Genomic DNA, 18,424 nt, shown 5'->3' with positions numbered 1-18,424 from the left:
AGGTGTGAGCCACCGCGCCCGGCCACCTTGAGAACCTATTAACCTAGGAAGGTCAGACTCTGATTTTTCCATAAAAACATAATCTTAAATAGTGAGTAAATAAATATACTTTCTTACACAACTAGTTTGAGAAGAAACAAAAAACGCAAAGGATGAGTCAAGGTTTCATGTTGATGTTTACCAGTTAAAGCAGAACATACACTAAAATAGTTAACTTTAACTGTTTTATTCACTTAAAATTTTTGTGACCCAAATATACAAAGTAATTTAAAGCACAACAGATCAAAGTTTCACTCAACATTTCTAATACCAGAGGTGAACAAGTTATTCTTATTTCACATTTATTCTTACACACAAAATTGTCTTTTTTCCCCCTATTCTTTTTTCATCCCTGCAAGAAGCATACATTTTAAGGATTGATGTTTATGTGTTTGCAGGTCTTGATTTAAACTCAGGACCAAATAATAATCCATTAAAAAAAAATTTACTAAGTTAACCGGTTTGTTCACTCAGATACTACAGCAGGAACTAAAATGTTCCCTCAACAGCGCTATCTGTTGGCCAATGGCCAGTCTCTGGCAAGACTAAAACATGCTGTGCTTATAAATAATATTTATTATAGAGTTTAAAAAACTAAAGCCTTTCCTTATAATGATGATAATGTTTGTCAGGCATTATTTTTTAAAGTCTCTGTGTTCTGAATATATAATTAAAAGGATAGGAACAAATGGTGACTTTTTTAATTAGAAAAATATTTGCTGTGAAAAAGCAATTGTTCTTTGGGTTTCACTGTAAATATTTTGTTAATTGAAAAAATCTAATATACATAAGGAAAACAAATAACATTTACTAGAATAAATAAAAATTATAGATGGACTAGAAAGTCATCATATAAACTAAAAAAGTTTCATCTCTTTATTTTAACAAACTTATTCAAATTATCCCAGTGAAATTATTTTCATTAATTTGAAATTCCATCTTAGGTTCATACACACATAGAATATCAGAGTTAAAAGGAAACATGGAAATCTGCCTTGCTATCATTTCATAGTTGAAAAAAACCAAGTGATTTGCTCAATATCACCCAATTAATTAGTAGTGGTGATCTAGAAAGACAGATATCAGATGGGTCAATAAAAAGGAATCTGGTTGAGTGTGGTGGCTCACTTGAGCCCAGGATTTTGAGACCAGCCTGGGCAACATGGTGAAACCCTAGCTCTACCAACAAAAATTAAAAAATTAGCCAACAAATTAGCCATATCTACCAACAAAAATATAAAAATTAGGGTGTGGTGGCAGGTGGCTGTAGTCCCAGCTACTCAGGAGGCTGAGGTAGAAGGATGGCTTGAACCCAGGAAGCAGAGGTTGCAGTGAGCCAAGATCACACCAATGTACTCCAACCTGGGCGACAGAACCAGACCCTGTCAAAAAAAAAAAAACAAAAAAGAAAAGAAGAGAAAAGAAAAAGAAAGAGAAAAGGAAGAGGAAAAGGAAAAGGAAAGGAAAAAGACCCAAACAAATAAAAAGGAATCCTCGTCATTCATATATGTGCTTTCCATTTCTATTTTACAAGTATTGCTTTTTGGGTAATAGATGTATTACATCTTGATTAGAGAAAATCTGGAAAATATTAAAAAATATGCAGAAGAAAATTAAATATAAAACATCCATAATCTCATCATTCAGAAAAGCTGTTAAAATTATGATGCAGTTTCTTCTACTCTTTCAATTTCCCTGTATTTGAAAACAGTACAATTGTACAATTTTACAAAATTTAGATTATATATATAACATTTTGTATCCTTTTTTCCACCTTACATTATACCATATTTTATCTTATTAAAATATGTAATAAAAACATCTTAATTGTACAAAATTCCTTAGATTGTTTTTGCATACTTTTTGTAACCGTCACTACTATCACTAGACATTTAGGTTTGAACAACCATGCACATAAATCTGTGTAATTCTAATTATTTCCTTAGAAGAAGAATCTAGACATGAGATTACCTGGTCAAAAGGTACACATATTTTGATGGCTTTTTATACAGATGGCCCAACTGCCATCCAGAATGATGTCATAATTTATACTTTTACCAGTGGAGCAGTGTATAATGCCTGCTTCATTGCATACCTCAGCAACAAAAGATGTTGGTTTTTGTAATTTTTGCTAATGTTACAGGCAAGATGGTTCTTTAATTCTACATTTTTTCATTACTACCACTGAACCTTTTTTGCATATTATCATCTATATTTCCTCCTCTATGAATAATGTGTTTATATCATTTGTCCACTTTTAAAAATATTTTATTGAAGTAGAATATACATAAAGTACACATATCTTAAGTGCAAAGCTCAATGATATTTTTCATAAACTGAATACACCCATGTAACAGCCCCCAGATCAAAAGACAGAACATTATCAGCACCCCAGAAGCTACTCTTGTATTTCCTTATAAGCACTAATTCTCCTACGAGTAAGCACTATTCTGATTTGTTATACCATAAATTAATTTTTCCAGTTCTTGTCCTTTTGCTCATTTTTATAGTAATAATTTGTTTTTAAAAGTTATCATTATATTATTATAAAACATTTAAACATTACAGAAAAGTACCAAAACAATCAACAAGTCATTCTGAAACCATTCCATGTAAAGTAACTGTTAACCATGGTGAACATGACATTTCTGTAACCATTGACAGATACACAGAGAAAGAGACAAATTATCCCTTAGAATGGGACTATACTCTTACTTTGAAGAAAAAGAAATGGAATTAAAACCAAAAAATAAAAAACCCTACAAAACATCAGATAGATGTTCTTTGAGTATATACAAATCATTAAGAGGTTTGCATTTCATTAAAAACAAAAACAAAAGCGGTTTCAATTTTGCATATTACGGAGTGTTTTCCCACCTACATCGAAAAAATAATTACCATGCATCCTGTCATCTTTCCCCACCTTCTAGTTTTGGTTTCTTATTTTTATCATTTATACTCAATCACATGATCACAATTTTTATAGCTACTGATTCTATTACTTTGAATCACCCTTTCCTTGGTTTCAACAATCAGCAGTATCCCCACTCTTTTTTCTTTAAAGTAGAATCCATAGTAATTTTCATGTTTCAGCATATCTATGTACAGCCTTGATAGTAAGAAGAAAACACAGTTTTCTTGGGTCACACTTCATTTCCTTTATAAAGCTGCACTAATGATGTACGTGTAACGAAAATGATAACAGGAAATATTTAGTTATTAGTACATATCAGGTACTGTCATAAACATTTCATGTTTGTTAATCATTTAATACCAACAACAATCCTATGAGGTAGGTAGCATGATCATTTTACAGATGAAAATAATGGAGGCACTGGGAGGTAAACTGGCTTGCCCGAAGTCTCTAATTTGTAAAGTGCAGAACTCTGATTTGAACACAGGTGGTCTGAATCAAGAGCCTGTGGTTTTCACTGCTACATAATGCTTTGACGTTTACAACTAGAACACGACTGGAGGGAGGGACAGTAAAGGATGCCACTAGCTTTAAGAAGTGAAGGCCAGGAATGCTAGATGTTCGTAGTAATGAATAGGGCAGATCCTGATGATACAGACTGTGCCATGTCCCTCACAAAAGCTCTGTTTCCTACTATGAGAAAATGAAACTATTAACATTCAACTGTCTCATTAGACACGTTAAACACGTTGGACAACGTGCTTAAAATTACTCAATCCTAGAACATTTCATATAAAATACGAAGTTTTTTTTTTCTTTGGCAAGATTTTAACAGGCTCAATTTTCCAGGGATGCAACTACTTTGGTGCAGAAAAACTGTTCAGTGTTTGGAAAATTAAGTCACTGATGGAAATACCACAACCCGTAGCATTTGCGTTGCCGAATAACACACCTATATCAATCTGCACATATAGTTCTCACATTCATGAGTTCTATATACGAGTGCCAGCATCATTTAACTACTTCTAGTGTAGTCATGGTCAAACAGTTACATATCATTGAAAATATTAGTTTATTATACATTACTTTTATTTTTTCTATTCGACTAGGACAACATGTCGACTTTAAAATTATAGATGTACTCTATCATCTATGAACTTCATTTCAGGATCCAAAAAAGCTCCTAGACTTGTTGAGATCTCACAGCATTATATGGGAGTTGTAATTCTTGAGGGGTTTTCTTTATTCTCCTCTGATGTCTTCTGTCCACTTCTTTCCAAATTCAGACACATAATGAGGAAGCTTAAACTCTGGTTGATTCATCTTCTTTTCTCAGTACTGTTCTGAGGGCTGGATGTGCTATTGGGAGCCATGCCATTCTGCAGTAGAATATTCAGTTTATTTCTACAAGTTCCATTTTTCAGAGTTCTAGCATTTTCTTTGTTTAAAGTTCTATTCCTGTCCATATTTTATGGTTGCTGGTGAACTTCTGGTTGTCATTCTTTTTAGCGCTACTTGTTTGATCATTTTGTTAGCTTTTGGGGAGTGAGTGTTGTGGTCCTGCTTCACTCAGCCGTGTCAACTGGCGGTCATTTTTTGCCCAACTTTAGATGGAGTGCTTTTCTTTCCTTTGAAGAGACCATCTCAATAAATACTTTCCTTAGTATAAAAGGGTGAGTCTGTCAATTACTTTGTGATGAATGAAAATTTACTACAAGCTTTTCTAATCTCAACTGCTTTCTTCTTATTATTAATAAAGTAGAAGAGTCTACACTCAGAGTCCATTATCACGTATCGTATCACTTTGGAGAATATTCGTTAATATTTACTGAGTAATGACAATGTGTCAGTCACTGTTCTAAGAGCTTTGCATATATTATTTCATTAATCTCATAACAATCCTATGCGGTAGATAGTATTCTCATAGGAAAATGAGGTGTAAAAGTACCAATTTGCCCACAGTCACATAGCTATTAAGTGGCAAAGCAGGGGTTTGCACCCTGGACATCTGATATCAGGGCCCAAGTTATTATTTATTCACTACCTTACTGCCAACCAAGGTTTTAGGGACCTCCTGTTCCATTCAAGGAACTAACTGCTTCACTATTGATTTTTTGATTAACACTTTTTCTTTAGAGCCTACCACAAATGCTCAATAAATATTTATTACCTGAATAAATAAAAGACTTAACTGCTTATTTTCAATGCTTCTCCCTCATATCTTTTAATGTGCCTTTTCCTTTTAGAAACAAGGGCAAATTAAAATCACAAATACCATTCTTACTCATTTCTGGGTGGTTAAGAGATAATCTCATTCTATGCTTAAGGAGAACATTGTAGCTTAAAACTTTTCACCTGTACTTTCTGAGCGAGGTGACCAATGTTGAACAGAAATGCAGATAGCTTTTTTTAGTATTTCATTGCATAGCCCTGATAGCATATTTGCTTTAAAGGAGGAATTTTTTCCATAATAACACACAAGAATTAAACACTTCTTTTCTCCCACTTTTGGCAGAAGCAGCTCTATGCTCCCAGGCAGCTCAGATGATCAGTTATATGCCATGTAGTACCCTGCTAGCCCTGAGAACCAGATCTATTGAAGCTACCTATGCCCATCAAAGCTTACTATTCTGTCTCTTAGTCTGCCAGATTTCTGACAACAAATTAACAGGAGGTCAAGCATATCAACAGATTATACATCTTAGGCAGCGTGCTTGATTTACAGTGAAAAGTTAGTGGATATAATATGCTAACACAATAAACAGTTGTTGCAGCTTCAAATACCATGATATGTTGACGGTTTTTGCATTATTTTGTGACAGGTAGGTTCTAGCCTCACTTCACATCACATTCTATAAATAACATTAAAGAATAATTTTAAAGACACCAACACATGTAAATAAATGTACAAAAATAAGACAGAAAAAAAAATCTTGAACTTTTAAATAAAAACAGTCATGAATTTTTAAGTCTATGAAAAAATAGTGTGGTAGGAATAAAACGATTACGGAAATGAAAGTCTGTTAATGTAGACAACTTTTTGTGGCACAGTTCAGGTATATGTACTGCGTCAATGTGGTGAAGAACCTTTGTATGTTACAGATATATAACAATACCAGAGAAAAACATACAGATGATAATTAAGTGTGGACAACAAGGGAAAAATATTGAGAAGATAATGGTTTGAGTAAATTATTTAAAAAATTAAAAGGTCTTAGCTAAATTGGGCTTGTTCTTAGAGAAGAATCTGTTCAAAACTAAGAATCCACTTCAAGTATTTACATTTTAATAAAAAAGATACAATGGCAACATAAGAAAACCGAGCTGGTGGATTTTAAAAATAACTTACACTGATGACTGAAGAGGAAGTTGACAAGTTTAAACCTTCAAGATCAGCCATCAAACTTGGAGAAAGAGCTGGTGTGGGAAGTGCAACTGGAGTGGATACTGGGTTAACTGTAAGAAAAGGCCCAAATTAGTAAATGTGCGTGAACGTTTAATTCAAATTATTAAAAGCAACATTTTTATTTTGTTAGTAAATCTAATTAAATTACTTTGATTAATAAATGTATGACAATTCTATTTAACATCTTGATTTAGTCAACTTATTATCAAGTCATGGCAGTTATTAGTCTTAGCTTTCAAAACATAATGGCAAATCCTATAACAAAATAAGGATATAAATATCTTGAGTAATAGTTTGTGAAAATTTTTATCACATAACATTATCACTAACATTTATCACCCAGTAATCTCCCTAAAAAAGTAAAGAAACATTTTTTTTCCAGACTATCATAACAACCGCTTCCAAGAGAATGCTGCAGTGGAATTAGAAGTCTTGAAAGATGTTCAAATCCTATATCTATTTTATTCTCCACTCTAATCAGGCTACCTAATTCCCTTGTAATTATACTTTTTCAGCAAAAGCTATGTGCTAGATAGAAATGTTTGACTGATTCTAAAACTGCTATATACTTGAGAACTGATACCTGTAAGTTTGGAAATCTTCTAAAAATGCAAGTCTGGTGATGTTACTCCCCTGCTTAAGACTCTTCAAAGGCTCATAACTGCCTACAAGATAAAAGCCCAACTCCTCAATTAAGTTCACAAAGTCCTCTATGGTCTGCCCCAGCCCAAACAGCACTTCCTACGATAATGGAAATGTTCTACATTTGATAAAGTGGACACTAGCCACATATGCCTAACATACTCTTGATATGTGGCTAGTATGACTAAATAAATGCATTTTAAACTTTGCATAATTTAAGTAATTACATGTGGCTTGTGTCCGCCATACTGGACTATTCAGGTCCAGCTTATCTCCAATTTCAGCACTGTTATGCGCTAGCTCTATGGGATAATAGTTCCCAAGATCTTGGTCTATGTCTTGGAGCCTTTTATATTCTACTCTGTTTGCCTACTTCTCTGCCTTGCTCGTCTTGCAACTTCGATCTAGCAAGCTACCCTTTAAAAGGAAAACACTCTCTGGCTCACCTGCAAACAGCTTATATGTGCCTTCTTTGTTCCACAGATATACTTGGACAAACTTCTATAACTGTACTTCTCATGTAATACAAATTTGTGTCTTTACATGTTTGCATTTCTGCTAGTCTGTGTGAACAGACAATAACATTAATTTTTGGTGTTTCTAAACCATTTGAATAAAATACATTACAATGTGGTCAAGTTTTAGCTTCCAAAAAATTCTCATTCCAAGATAATATCCTAAAGGGAATAACATTTAGTTAATTTGACATTTCTTTTTTATTTTTATTTTTGGAGATAGGGTCTTGCTCTGTTGCCCAGGCTGGAGTAAAGCGGTGCAATCCCTTCCTGGGCCCAAGCAATCTCAGCCTCCTGAGTAAGTGCATGCCACCATACCCAGCCTTTTTTTTTTTTTTTTTTTTAGAGATGGGGTCTCCCCATGTTGCCCAGGCTGGTCGCTAACTCCTAGGCTCAGGCAATCTTCCTACCTTGGCCTCCCAAACTGCTGGGATTACAGGCGTGTGCCATGACACCCAGCTGTGACATTACTTTTCAAAGCATCTTTTTCTCATTTTAGTCTCACAATATCCAGTGAACAAGGCAGAACAAATATTAATCCATAAAGTTAACAACAAATATTTATTCTGCAAGGTAGCAAGTGAGAGACAAAAAAGTTCAAGATCCTCAAGTAACAAAACCTAATTAAGAAAAAGAGATACATGTATTTGACAAAAAAAAAAAGTAACAATACAGTCCGTAAATGATACGGCCAAAGAAGAAAAATTTCAAAGGAAACACTAAACAAAATCTCAACATATATAATAGAGAAAGCAGCCTGGAGGTTGGATGGGGAGGGAGTGGAGCTCTTGGTCTTCCCTACGCTCACTTAGTACGGCTGAAGCACAGCTTCAAATCCCCAGGCTTCCTTAGACCCACACTGAAAACCCCTGTACAGTTTAGCAAGTGTCACAGAGTCAGGGGGAAAACAAGGATCACTGGAGGAGTGGAAGAGGAGGCTTCATGAACAGGAGGGAATGAAGTCCAATTTTTAAGTAAGGGTGAGATTTGAATAAGAGGAAAGAAAGAAGCCAGTTAATTGTTGGATAACAGAATGCTATAAACAAAGGCTGGGAGGTAGGAAATTGAAAAACTAAGGGGACTGGATTTATCCTATAGACCAAGGGGAACAGTCAAAAATCGATCAAACAGAGGAATGACAATGAATATGGTCCTGCAGGATGGTTAATCAGATGGCAGTACAATGCACAGACTGAAGGCAGGGTTGGGAGTAGGGAAGAATTTACAATAGTTTAGGAATGAAGTGAAAAAGACTAAAGTAAGCCAATGGCAATGAGAAGGCTTAAAAAGAGCATTTAATATTGAAGACACTGGAAACTGAGCCACAGGGAGATTAATATTGACAAGGTCATAAAAAGTGAATGGTAGAACCACTATAGAATTAGAAACTGCTTCTTCTAACTTGAATCGTAATATGTCGCCTTCCCATGCAACACGTAACTTTTCAGGTAAGTTCTAAATGCATGTTTATTCATTCCTTTGTACATCTATCTACCCACCCGTCCACCATCCGTCCTTTCAAAATATTAGAATGCCCATGTAATGAATAAAAAACTGAATAAGAAACGGCCTCTGATTTCAACTGTGGCTTGGCTAAATACCATCAAGAGACAAGAGAAGAAACTTCACACCACAAGCAAGTTCTGCTGTTTTTTAAAAAAGGATGGGTTTTAATATAATTTCAGAAGATGTGTGCTCTGGTATTAAAGAGATGATTATGCATCTGTTTGCAGGTACGGCAAGATGAAAGTTGGCATTGAAAGCTTACCCTAAAGTGAATTCTGAGGCTAGGTGACTGTGCTGAAGTATTTAATTAGTAATGTGTAAAAACAAAGTGACTCTATGGGGTTTTTAAAAAAATGTCACAGCATACAAGTTAAAATGAAATATCATGCCCACCTGGCAAATTAGAAAAGGTAATTTTAAAATACAAAATCTAGCATTGGTGAAGGTACAAGGAATATAGCACCCTCATATTAATACTGTGTAAGCTGGTACAAGCTTTCTGAAAGGCAATTTTATTTACTTATTTTTGAGAAGGAGTTTCTCTGTCACCCAGGCTGGAGTGGAGTGGCATAATCACAGCTCAGTGCAGCCTTGAATTTCTGGACTCAAGCAATCCTCCCGCCTGAGCCTCCTGAGTAGCTAGTATTACAGGTGTATGCCACCATGCCCCGCTAATTTTTCTATCTTTTTGTAGAGACAGGAGTCTCACTTTGTTGTCCAGGCTGGTCTCGAACTCCCAGCTTCAAGCAATCCTCCTGTCTCAGCCTCCCAAGTAGCTGGGATTACAGGCATGAGCCACCATGCCAAGCCTAAAAGGCAATTTTGGACAAACAAATTCTTCAAAGTCTTTGTTCCAGCAATACTACTTCTGGAAATTTATCTTAAGGAAACAGTTACAGAGATATTGAAAAATATATTTACAATGATGAATGTTACTTCACTAATTATGATAGCAAAAAATGGAAAACAGCTAAATTCCCAACAATAGTAAATCTGTTAAACAGAATTTGTTCTAACAGGATAAAGGACAACCATACAGTTATAAAGAACATAGGTTTTGTTTTGTTTTTGGAAATAGGGTCTTGCTCTGTCACTCAGGCTGGAGTGCGATGGCACAATTGCAGCTCACTACAGCCTTGACCTCCTGGGGCTTAAGCAATCCTCCCGCCTTGGCCTCCAAAGTGCTAGATTATAGACATGAGCCACCACACCAACTAAGAACATGTACTTTAAGCAGAGGAAAAAGCAAGTGATAAAACAGTTTCTCAGTAGAATCCAATTTGGAAGGGGGGATTTGCATATGAAGAGAATCTAAACTGATATGTCAGAATGTTGACATGGGGTGTTTGGATTACAGGTTAATTTTATTTTCTTCTTTTTATTTTAAAAACTTTCTATAAAACTTTTTTTCTTTTCTAAAAGTAGATCTAATACAGTAATTATTCAATTCTTCTTCTGATCAAAGCTTTGCCTTAAGATTTAAGAATAAGAAAAACTGAATACATAATGGCTTAATATGTTGTTATTTAATTTGTAATTTGCTGCATCATCTGCATCATTGGCATCATCAGTACGAGCATCATCACTAACCCCAGTAATGCCTATCATGTGTCAGGCACAGTTCTAAATGCTTTTACGTATATCAACTCATTTCATCCTTTGAGAATTAAATGACTCCCAAAAGTATTTGTACCATCCCAATTTTATAGACAAAGCAGCTAAAGCATGGAGAGGTTAAGTAAATTGCCCAAGATGTCACAGCTAGTGAGTAACAGAGCTGGGATTGAAACTCAGACAGCTTGCTCCACTGTCCTCTTAGTGACTCCACTCTACTGCCTTGACCAAAATTCACTCAACAATGTGATATCACATATCATAAGGCTTATTTGAAGTATGATTATTGTTGGCTGACAGAGATTTTTTTAATATTTCACTGTCAGTTGTACTAACAATGTAATGACATAGGTTTACATTTCCTATAAAAGAACACTAGAATATGATCACTGATTTATGATCGTCCTACTGAGAGCACATGGTATGGGGTCCTAAAATATATTGTTTAATTTCCAGGAATATAAAATATGCCTGAAACATAGAAAGCATATTGATATCTCTAAGTCTAACAAAAGACTGTTAGGTCATATATTATCCTAGAACAAATGTTTTCTCATGTATTATGAACTGACCCCCATGAAAGAGAGTCATATAACTTAATGATCTAAAGAAACTGTGGAAGTTTAATAGTCTTTAAAAAAAATTACAAATGAATAAAATGAGACACAAAGAAACTACTAAACCGATTAAAAGCATAGGACTAATACCTGTGCTCATGATAACATACCCTCAACAGATATAATAGAGAAATAGTAAGAGAAATAACCAAATTGTTTTGTAGTAGAGTCAGTCTACTGCTAGGGTTGCTGCCTTAGAGACAATCATTATTTCTGGTAGTAGCAAGCTCTTTTCCTCCTCCATAACTTTATTCTGCCTAGTATACCCTCCCCTCATGCCTCCAGCAGCTTGACTGATGCTTTTTTTCTTTCTTTTTTCTATTTTCGTAGTGGAATATCACTCTGTCACCCAGGCTGGAGTGCAGTGGTGCGATCTTGGCTCACTGGAACCTCCGCCTCCCAGGTTTAAGCAATTCTCCTGCTGCAGCCTCCCGAGTAACTGGGATTACAGGTGTGCACCACCACGCCTGGCTAATTTTTCTATTTTTAGTAGAGACAGGGTTTCACCATGTTGGCCAGGCTGGTATCAATCTCTTGGCCTCAGGTGATCTGCCCGCCTCGGCCTCCCAAAGTGCTGGTATTACAAGTGTGAGCCACCAGGCCTGGCCAACTGATGCTTTCTTAAACTCAACTCAAAAGTTAAATTTTGATACTGCTAGGTGGATTAGGAACCTTGATACTGAACAGTATTTTGTGCATTTCTCCTCATTTCATCTATAATGTGGCAATCTAATTGCCAATTTATCTGTTTTTCCCATTACACTTTGAGAGTTCCTTGGGTAGGGACAATATTTTATTCATTTAGAATCTCCAGTATGTAGCAGATTATAAAAATCATAGCAAGTATTAAATTCACATTTCCTGAATGAAGAAATGAAGAAATTCAGTACTTGCAGTCTTCCTGATATGCACTGTGTACCTAGCAAACAACCTGTGTGGATTATGATGTGCCTCTTAGATAAAAAACAGGGAATGTGTCTGGCCTTCTTTCAAGATTAATCTAATTCTCACAGTTGAGAACTAAAGCCACTGGAGAGTAACATTTTAGTATCTGAGCAACAAACTGCATGCCATGGGCAATGGAGAACCACTGTAGGCTAATAGGAGGCATACAGTGAAGTTGGCACTCTGCTTGTCTTTATCTCTAAGCTCAGATCATGGTTCCTTCACAAGGTTTTTGTAGTTTTTTAATTTGGGGTTAATGAAAACCCTGAAGAGGGGTTTTCATCTCCCTCTCTGTTTCTTCACTATACTTTGCATCTCTATTTTCTCTCGTATGCAATAGTTATTTGTCCTGTTATCTGTGTCTCTACTAGATTTTAGTTTTTGGAAGGGAATGACTAAATTCTATTTATCTATTACAGCACCTACTAAAGTACCTTGCACTTAGCAGACAATCCAGAAAACACAGGCTGAACTGACTTGTTAACAAGAGAGTTTCAAGTGTCGTTTCTGACAAAAGCAGGACTATGGAAGATTTTTAAAGAAATAGCACTTGGGTATTAAAAACAGAAACACTATATCCTATATTGAGTTAAAAAATGTAGGTTGGGATCAAAGTTCCCTTAAAATTCAAAAAAACTTTCATTTCAATTCTTAAAAACTTGATTTTTTAAAAAAGCTTGTGTCTCAACATATAAAAATATACTTTTTTTATAGAATGGAACTATAACAATTATGTCATTTTATAGGTTTTTCTTTTTTTTACTGTAGTTGCCAGGAAATCCAGAGTTGAATATAAGAAGAAAAAGTTGTAATTAGTACACTCTACTACCTTGTAACATTTACTCTTAGTTCCTTTTTAAATGTACTTTACTGTTATTCTTTTACAATTTTAAACTTTGTAAATTATGAAGGTTACAAACAAACATATGTAAGATATTCAAATGTCACAGAAAGATACAAAATATAAAATGAAAGTCTTATTCTTGTCTGTTCCCAGGCTAGTCCTACATCACAAGGAGGCCAGAGCTAACCACTGAACAATGCTGCAATGAAATTTTTGTATATGCCTTTATATGTTTTATTAATTCAAGCAATATTTACTGGGTGCCCACTAACTGCCAGGAGCCACTCTGTACACTAGGAATAGCAGTGATCAACACAGACAGAGACCCTGTCCTCATGGAACTTACATCTTAGTTGGGAGAAAGAGACAATAATCAAGTACCAAAATTTTAAGGTAATTTCAGATAGTGAAAAATGCCATGAAGACAAGAATGACAAGAATAACAAGAATAACAAGAAGGTTTGTGCTATGGTCTGAACATTTATGTCCCTCCAAAATTCGTGTTGAAACCTAATCCAGACTATGGTGGGGCCTTTAGTAGGTAATTAGGTTATAGGGGTTCTACCCTCATGAATGGGATTATTGCCCTTATAAAAGTGGTATGAGGGATGGTGTTTCCTCCTTCTGTCACATGAGGAAACAGAAGTCACTATCTCTGAAGCAGAGCTAGCCCTCACCAATCATCAAATACGCTGGCACCTTGATCTTGGACTTCCCAGCCTCCAGAACTACGAACAATTAATTTCTGCTGTTTATAAATTACCCAGTCTAAGGTATTCTGTTATGCCAGCTCAAAGGGACTACGACAGTGTGTAAGAGTAGGTGACTTCTGAGTTGGGGAAGTAAGGATCGGTCTGCCAACAGAAAATCTGGGGGAATTGTTCTCAGCAGGGTAACAGCAGTAGAAAGGCCCTTGGCAGAAATGAGCCTGGTATGTGTGACAAATGCATAAAAACACAGTAGGATGAAATGTGGATAAAAAGAAGACAGGGATCAGATCATCTACAGTCTGAGAAACCTGGGAAAGGAGTATGGGCTTTCATCTAAATGCAAAATTAAGCCATTAAATTCAAGGGTTTAAAACAAGAAATAAATAACATCTGATTTTATCAGTAGTTTATCAGTAGGATAAATTTCTGGAAAAGAACTGCTAGGTCAGTGGGGCGTGGTGGCTCACACCTGTAATCCCAGCACTTTGGGAGGCCGAGGTGGATGGATCACGAGGTCAGGAAATCAAGACCACCCTGGCTAACACAGTGAAACCCGTCTCTACTAAAAAAAAAATACAAAAAATTAGCTGGGTGTGATGGAACGCAGCTGTAGTCCCAGCTACTCAGGAGGCTGAGGCAGGAGAATTGCTTGAACCCAGAAGGCAGAGGTTGCAGTGAGCCGAGGTAGTGCCACTACACTCCAGCCTGGGCAACAAAGTGAGATTCCGTCTCGGGGGGCGGGGAAGAACTGCTAGGTGAAAGGGTATGTGCAATTTAAGTTTTGATAGATATTGCTAAAATGACTCCAAAGAGCTGTACCTATTTATATTCCTATCAAAAACATGTACATCTGTTTCTCCAAATCTTAGCAACACTGGATGATACCAAACCTCAAAATCTTAGCCAATATGTAAAACATGATTCAAATTTAACTCCAATTTTATTTTTAGTTTCTCTGTTTTTTCTCTGTATTATATATTTTAATTTCTCTATATTAAGTATATGCCATGGCTACTGGGGACAGGGCAGGTAACAGTATAAACAGAACAGATCTATGACAGAATGAGATAACCTAAAACATAACTCACTCTCAGCATAGAAAAACTCTATCAAAAATGATAGTAGTTTAATATTCATGAAATCTCACTTCTTGTTACTCTTCTCCTAGTGCAACAAAGTACCACTATCTCTCTCTCACTATGCAGGAGGATTTAAGGGGAGGTGGTAAATACATATATCTTTGTACACTTGGGTGAATATATTTGTAGGATTCTGAATTCTTAGATTTGCTGGGACAAATATTTTTTGCAGTTAAAAGACTGAGAGGTAGAGCCAAACTGGCCTCCAAAGGCTTTGTAACCCATTTCCATTCCTACTGAAATTGTGCCAAGTGGAAGATGGTGATGTCCTTTCCATTTTGATTTACATTCCTTAATCCTCTACCTCCTTAAGTTACATGTGTCAATCCCCATAATCCACATTTCACAATGTAGAAGTTATAAGATATGGATGACTATTTAGCAAACAAGTATAAATTACTAAAGCAAAAGATTTTAAAATGAATTTTTTGTACTTGTATTTGGCCATCTATATTTGTTCATGTGATAATGAAGTGATATGCTGAATAGATGAGAGAAACAAATACCACTGATTTCCAAAACTTTCTTGCCTTATTCATCTATAAGTCTTTCACAATAAATATTGATATATTTTGGGACATGTAAATGAAAGGTACTATAAAAATAAAAAATACTCCTACTAAACACAGAAGAAATATTTTAAATTACAATACTTACAATCATCCAGATCTAGAAGTGAAACATCTTTGGTAAGAGGAGTTCTATCTTGCTTTGTTTTCTTTTCTTTCTCCTATAAAATAACAAATATTTCATTTATCACACATTCTGTTTTAAAAATCTGTGGAGTAGTCCTTAATATTCCAAAACAAACTTTTTTTTCCTCTGCTTAGTGGTACCAACAAATTAAACTTCTGTATGGTTATATAAAATGTTTTCCTGAATCAACATTTGTCTCAATTAGCATATAGTATTTCTTACCCACTATGCAAACTCTTAAACTATTTTGTGTTTAAAAATTATAAATGTCAGAACAAAATTTAAAGGTATGTAATTATTCTATAATCGGACAACTTCTTGCTAACATAAAAACGTAAAGTGGCTCTTTGGTAGAAAGTCCACAAATATTCTTGAAAATAACTTTTAAACAGGTTTACTTAAGAAAAAGAAATAACATATGCATAGCTCAGATATTTTTGATGAGCTTGTGATAGGTCAGCCTTTTCTGATATAGTTTGTGACAGGCATTGTACTAGATATTTTATGTTTCTATACTGGGTTGTATCAAACTTCTTTGCCAAAGATATTCATTAAAATCTATAAATGACATTCCCAGGCTCTTTCTTTTTAGAGTTGAAAGGACTCACTCATTTGATCTACTGTTTTGTAGAGACAATAAATATTTCAAAACATATCTGCATATAACTAGGGCTTCCCCCAGCAGAGATTTGCTTATTCGGTCTACTGTACTTACAAAATGTATATATCCATGAACTAGAATACAGTGCCCCTAAGCCTGAACTGTTCACAGTTTGGTTAGATATTCAGAAAAAATTTGTAAATCTTTTAAAAAGAAAACAGTATTAAGTGCATTACAAACAACTAAAGGCCAACAAAGAGTAGGGCGTTAAATATAATTGAGTCAAATTTTATCTTTCTAATCTACACTATTTTTTACATTAAATTTTCTCAATCACAGACCAAAACTAAAGTTTCTACTAAAATGTTTTTGTTTATTTAATCATTCATTCATTCAATAGGTATGTATAGAATTTTAAATATATATTAGATTCTGCACCAAGCAATGGAAATAACAGCCAAGATAGATATAGTCCTGCCTTCAAATAACTTATAATCTACCAAAAGTCTATAGCTTATTGCTAATGTGCTAATAAATATTTTTGAAGTATTCCTCTAGCCACGAGATGGTACCACTAAAGCAAAATATATTTTATCACTATTTAAAGTTTACACAGTGTTAGAGCTCCTACAACAGTGCACATACATGAACAAAAGCATTACATAAAATTATACATAGGTAACATTTTAAAATAATTTAAATTTCACTTGTTTTTTCCCTTGTCCTGATACTCAGAAACTTCAAGGACCACATAATAATATACATTATTAATACACTTAAAAAGGCACTAATTTTATTCTTCAAAGTAATTATTTTTATCACTGAACACTCCACATCATCTAGTTAAGTTTTAATTTTCATTCCTTATTTAAAAATGAAACAGTATTTGTCCCTCTCTCCATTTCTCAAATGAGTAAACAATGTCTAAGTTGGTGAAAAAAATAGAAGAAACGTTAGATTTGAAGCTAAAATTTAAAAGTTGCAAGTAAATGAAAACAAGTGCAGAATGAAAATGCTGTCTCAACTAGAATATCATTCCTGTGAAGAAAGAACATATAACAAAAAGAGCATACCATCATGTGACTTATCAAAATGCTATGCTGAGCACAATGGGTGTAGCTTCCTATAAGCTACAATGGTGCATGACTGTCTTTATGGAACTGTAACCTCCCCACCTGAAAAATTAGAAACCTATCAAATCAAGGTAAAGTTAAAGCTGAAGGCAAGTCTATACCTTATTTTCTACTTCACAGCCAAGAGTGTGTAACAATATCTATTAAATACATATCAGGTCACATATAACACAGAACAGAGCTGCATGTGAAATTGGCATAATCTCTTATTAGAAGCCTAGAACAGAGAGAAAAAAGGCTTTCAAAAGGACAGAATTTCATTGACTTTCTGAGAACAGCAAATAACCAGTGACTGAAATACAACATTAGCAATAGATAATGGTCATTTCTACTGAATTGAAAAACCCTTGCATTCTGAATCAACGCTATAAAATGCTTCATGATGTGTTTGGTATTCCTCTTATATTATATTTCATTTTTCATTTTAAAAAATCCGTAGTAAGTTCAAAACATTTTCATACTTAAAGGATCTACTATAAAAATAAAATTCTGAATTCTAAACAAAGAAGTTAAGAGCTCTATTCCATCAAACATTTCTCCATTTGCAATTCATCTTGGTAATAGAGACAGAACCTGGGTAAATGCATATAGGACTTGAGGCAGGAGATTTTTCTTGCTCAATGCATAATTCATGTGCTCCGCCTGCAAAGTGTGTAAAATGAGAATTTCACACCGCAGCATGAGCCATGGAGCTGCAGAGAAAAGGCAGATGAAATCATATTTTACTGTGCGATTTTATTTCTTACCCTCCCAATATTTATACAAAACCATCATCGACAAACCAAACACATTGACAGATCACCCACTGTTTCCATTGTGTTAGTACTTGAGAAGAGATCAGGCAGAAAGATAGACAATTTGTTTTTGTATATTTTTTTAAATAGAGGATTAGGCTTTTAACAGCTGAGTGACTGTATTAGACTTTTATAAGGACAACAGTAACTGATCTTAGAATCTCACCACAAAAAATACCTAGTTATCAATTCATCATCCTCAAATCTCCATTTTGTTTCTATGGTATTCAATTATACACCTCAACACATCAACATTTTCAAAATGCAATACAAAGTCACAGGGTCAAAAAAACTGATTTCTATTTAATG

The 18,424-nt window shown here is 34.8% G+C and overlaps 1 protein-coding gene across 7 annotated transcripts in view; it reads right to left on the bottom strand.

The window, feature by feature from the left end:
• The window catches only part of AP3B1 (adaptor related protein complex 3 subunit beta 1), a 291,912-nt gene that overhangs the window by 81,287 nt on the left and 192,201 nt on the right, over positions 1-18,424 (bottom strand). For 3 of the 7 annotated variants that reach the window (XM_063811141.1, XM_517689.8, XM_063811142.1), the window contains exons 21-22: positions 15,549-15,621; positions 6,303-6,409 (exon numbers count right to left, since the gene is read on the bottom strand). In XM_063811141.1, coding sequence (XP_063667211.1) covers positions 6,303-6,409; positions 15,549-15,621 — 180 coding nt within the window. Of the gene's footprint in view, positions 1-2,291; positions 4,613-6,302; positions 6,410-15,548; positions 15,622-18,424 lie in introns of those variants that run through there. The other 4 variants (XM_016953105.4, XM_016953103.4, XM_016953106.4 and 1 more) reach the window with 4 other exon arrangements.

This window comes from Pan troglodytes, chromosome 4, assembly GCF_028858775.2.
Source record: "Pan troglodytes isolate AG18354 chromosome 4, NHGRI_mPanTro3-v2.0_pri, whole genome shotgun sequence".
Taxonomy (NCBI): Eukaryota; Metazoa; Chordata; class Mammalia; order Primates; family Hominidae; genus Pan; species Pan troglodytes.
The sequence above is the reverse complement of the archived record's forward strand: the minus strand, read 5'-3'. Positions and strand labels throughout refer to the sequence as shown.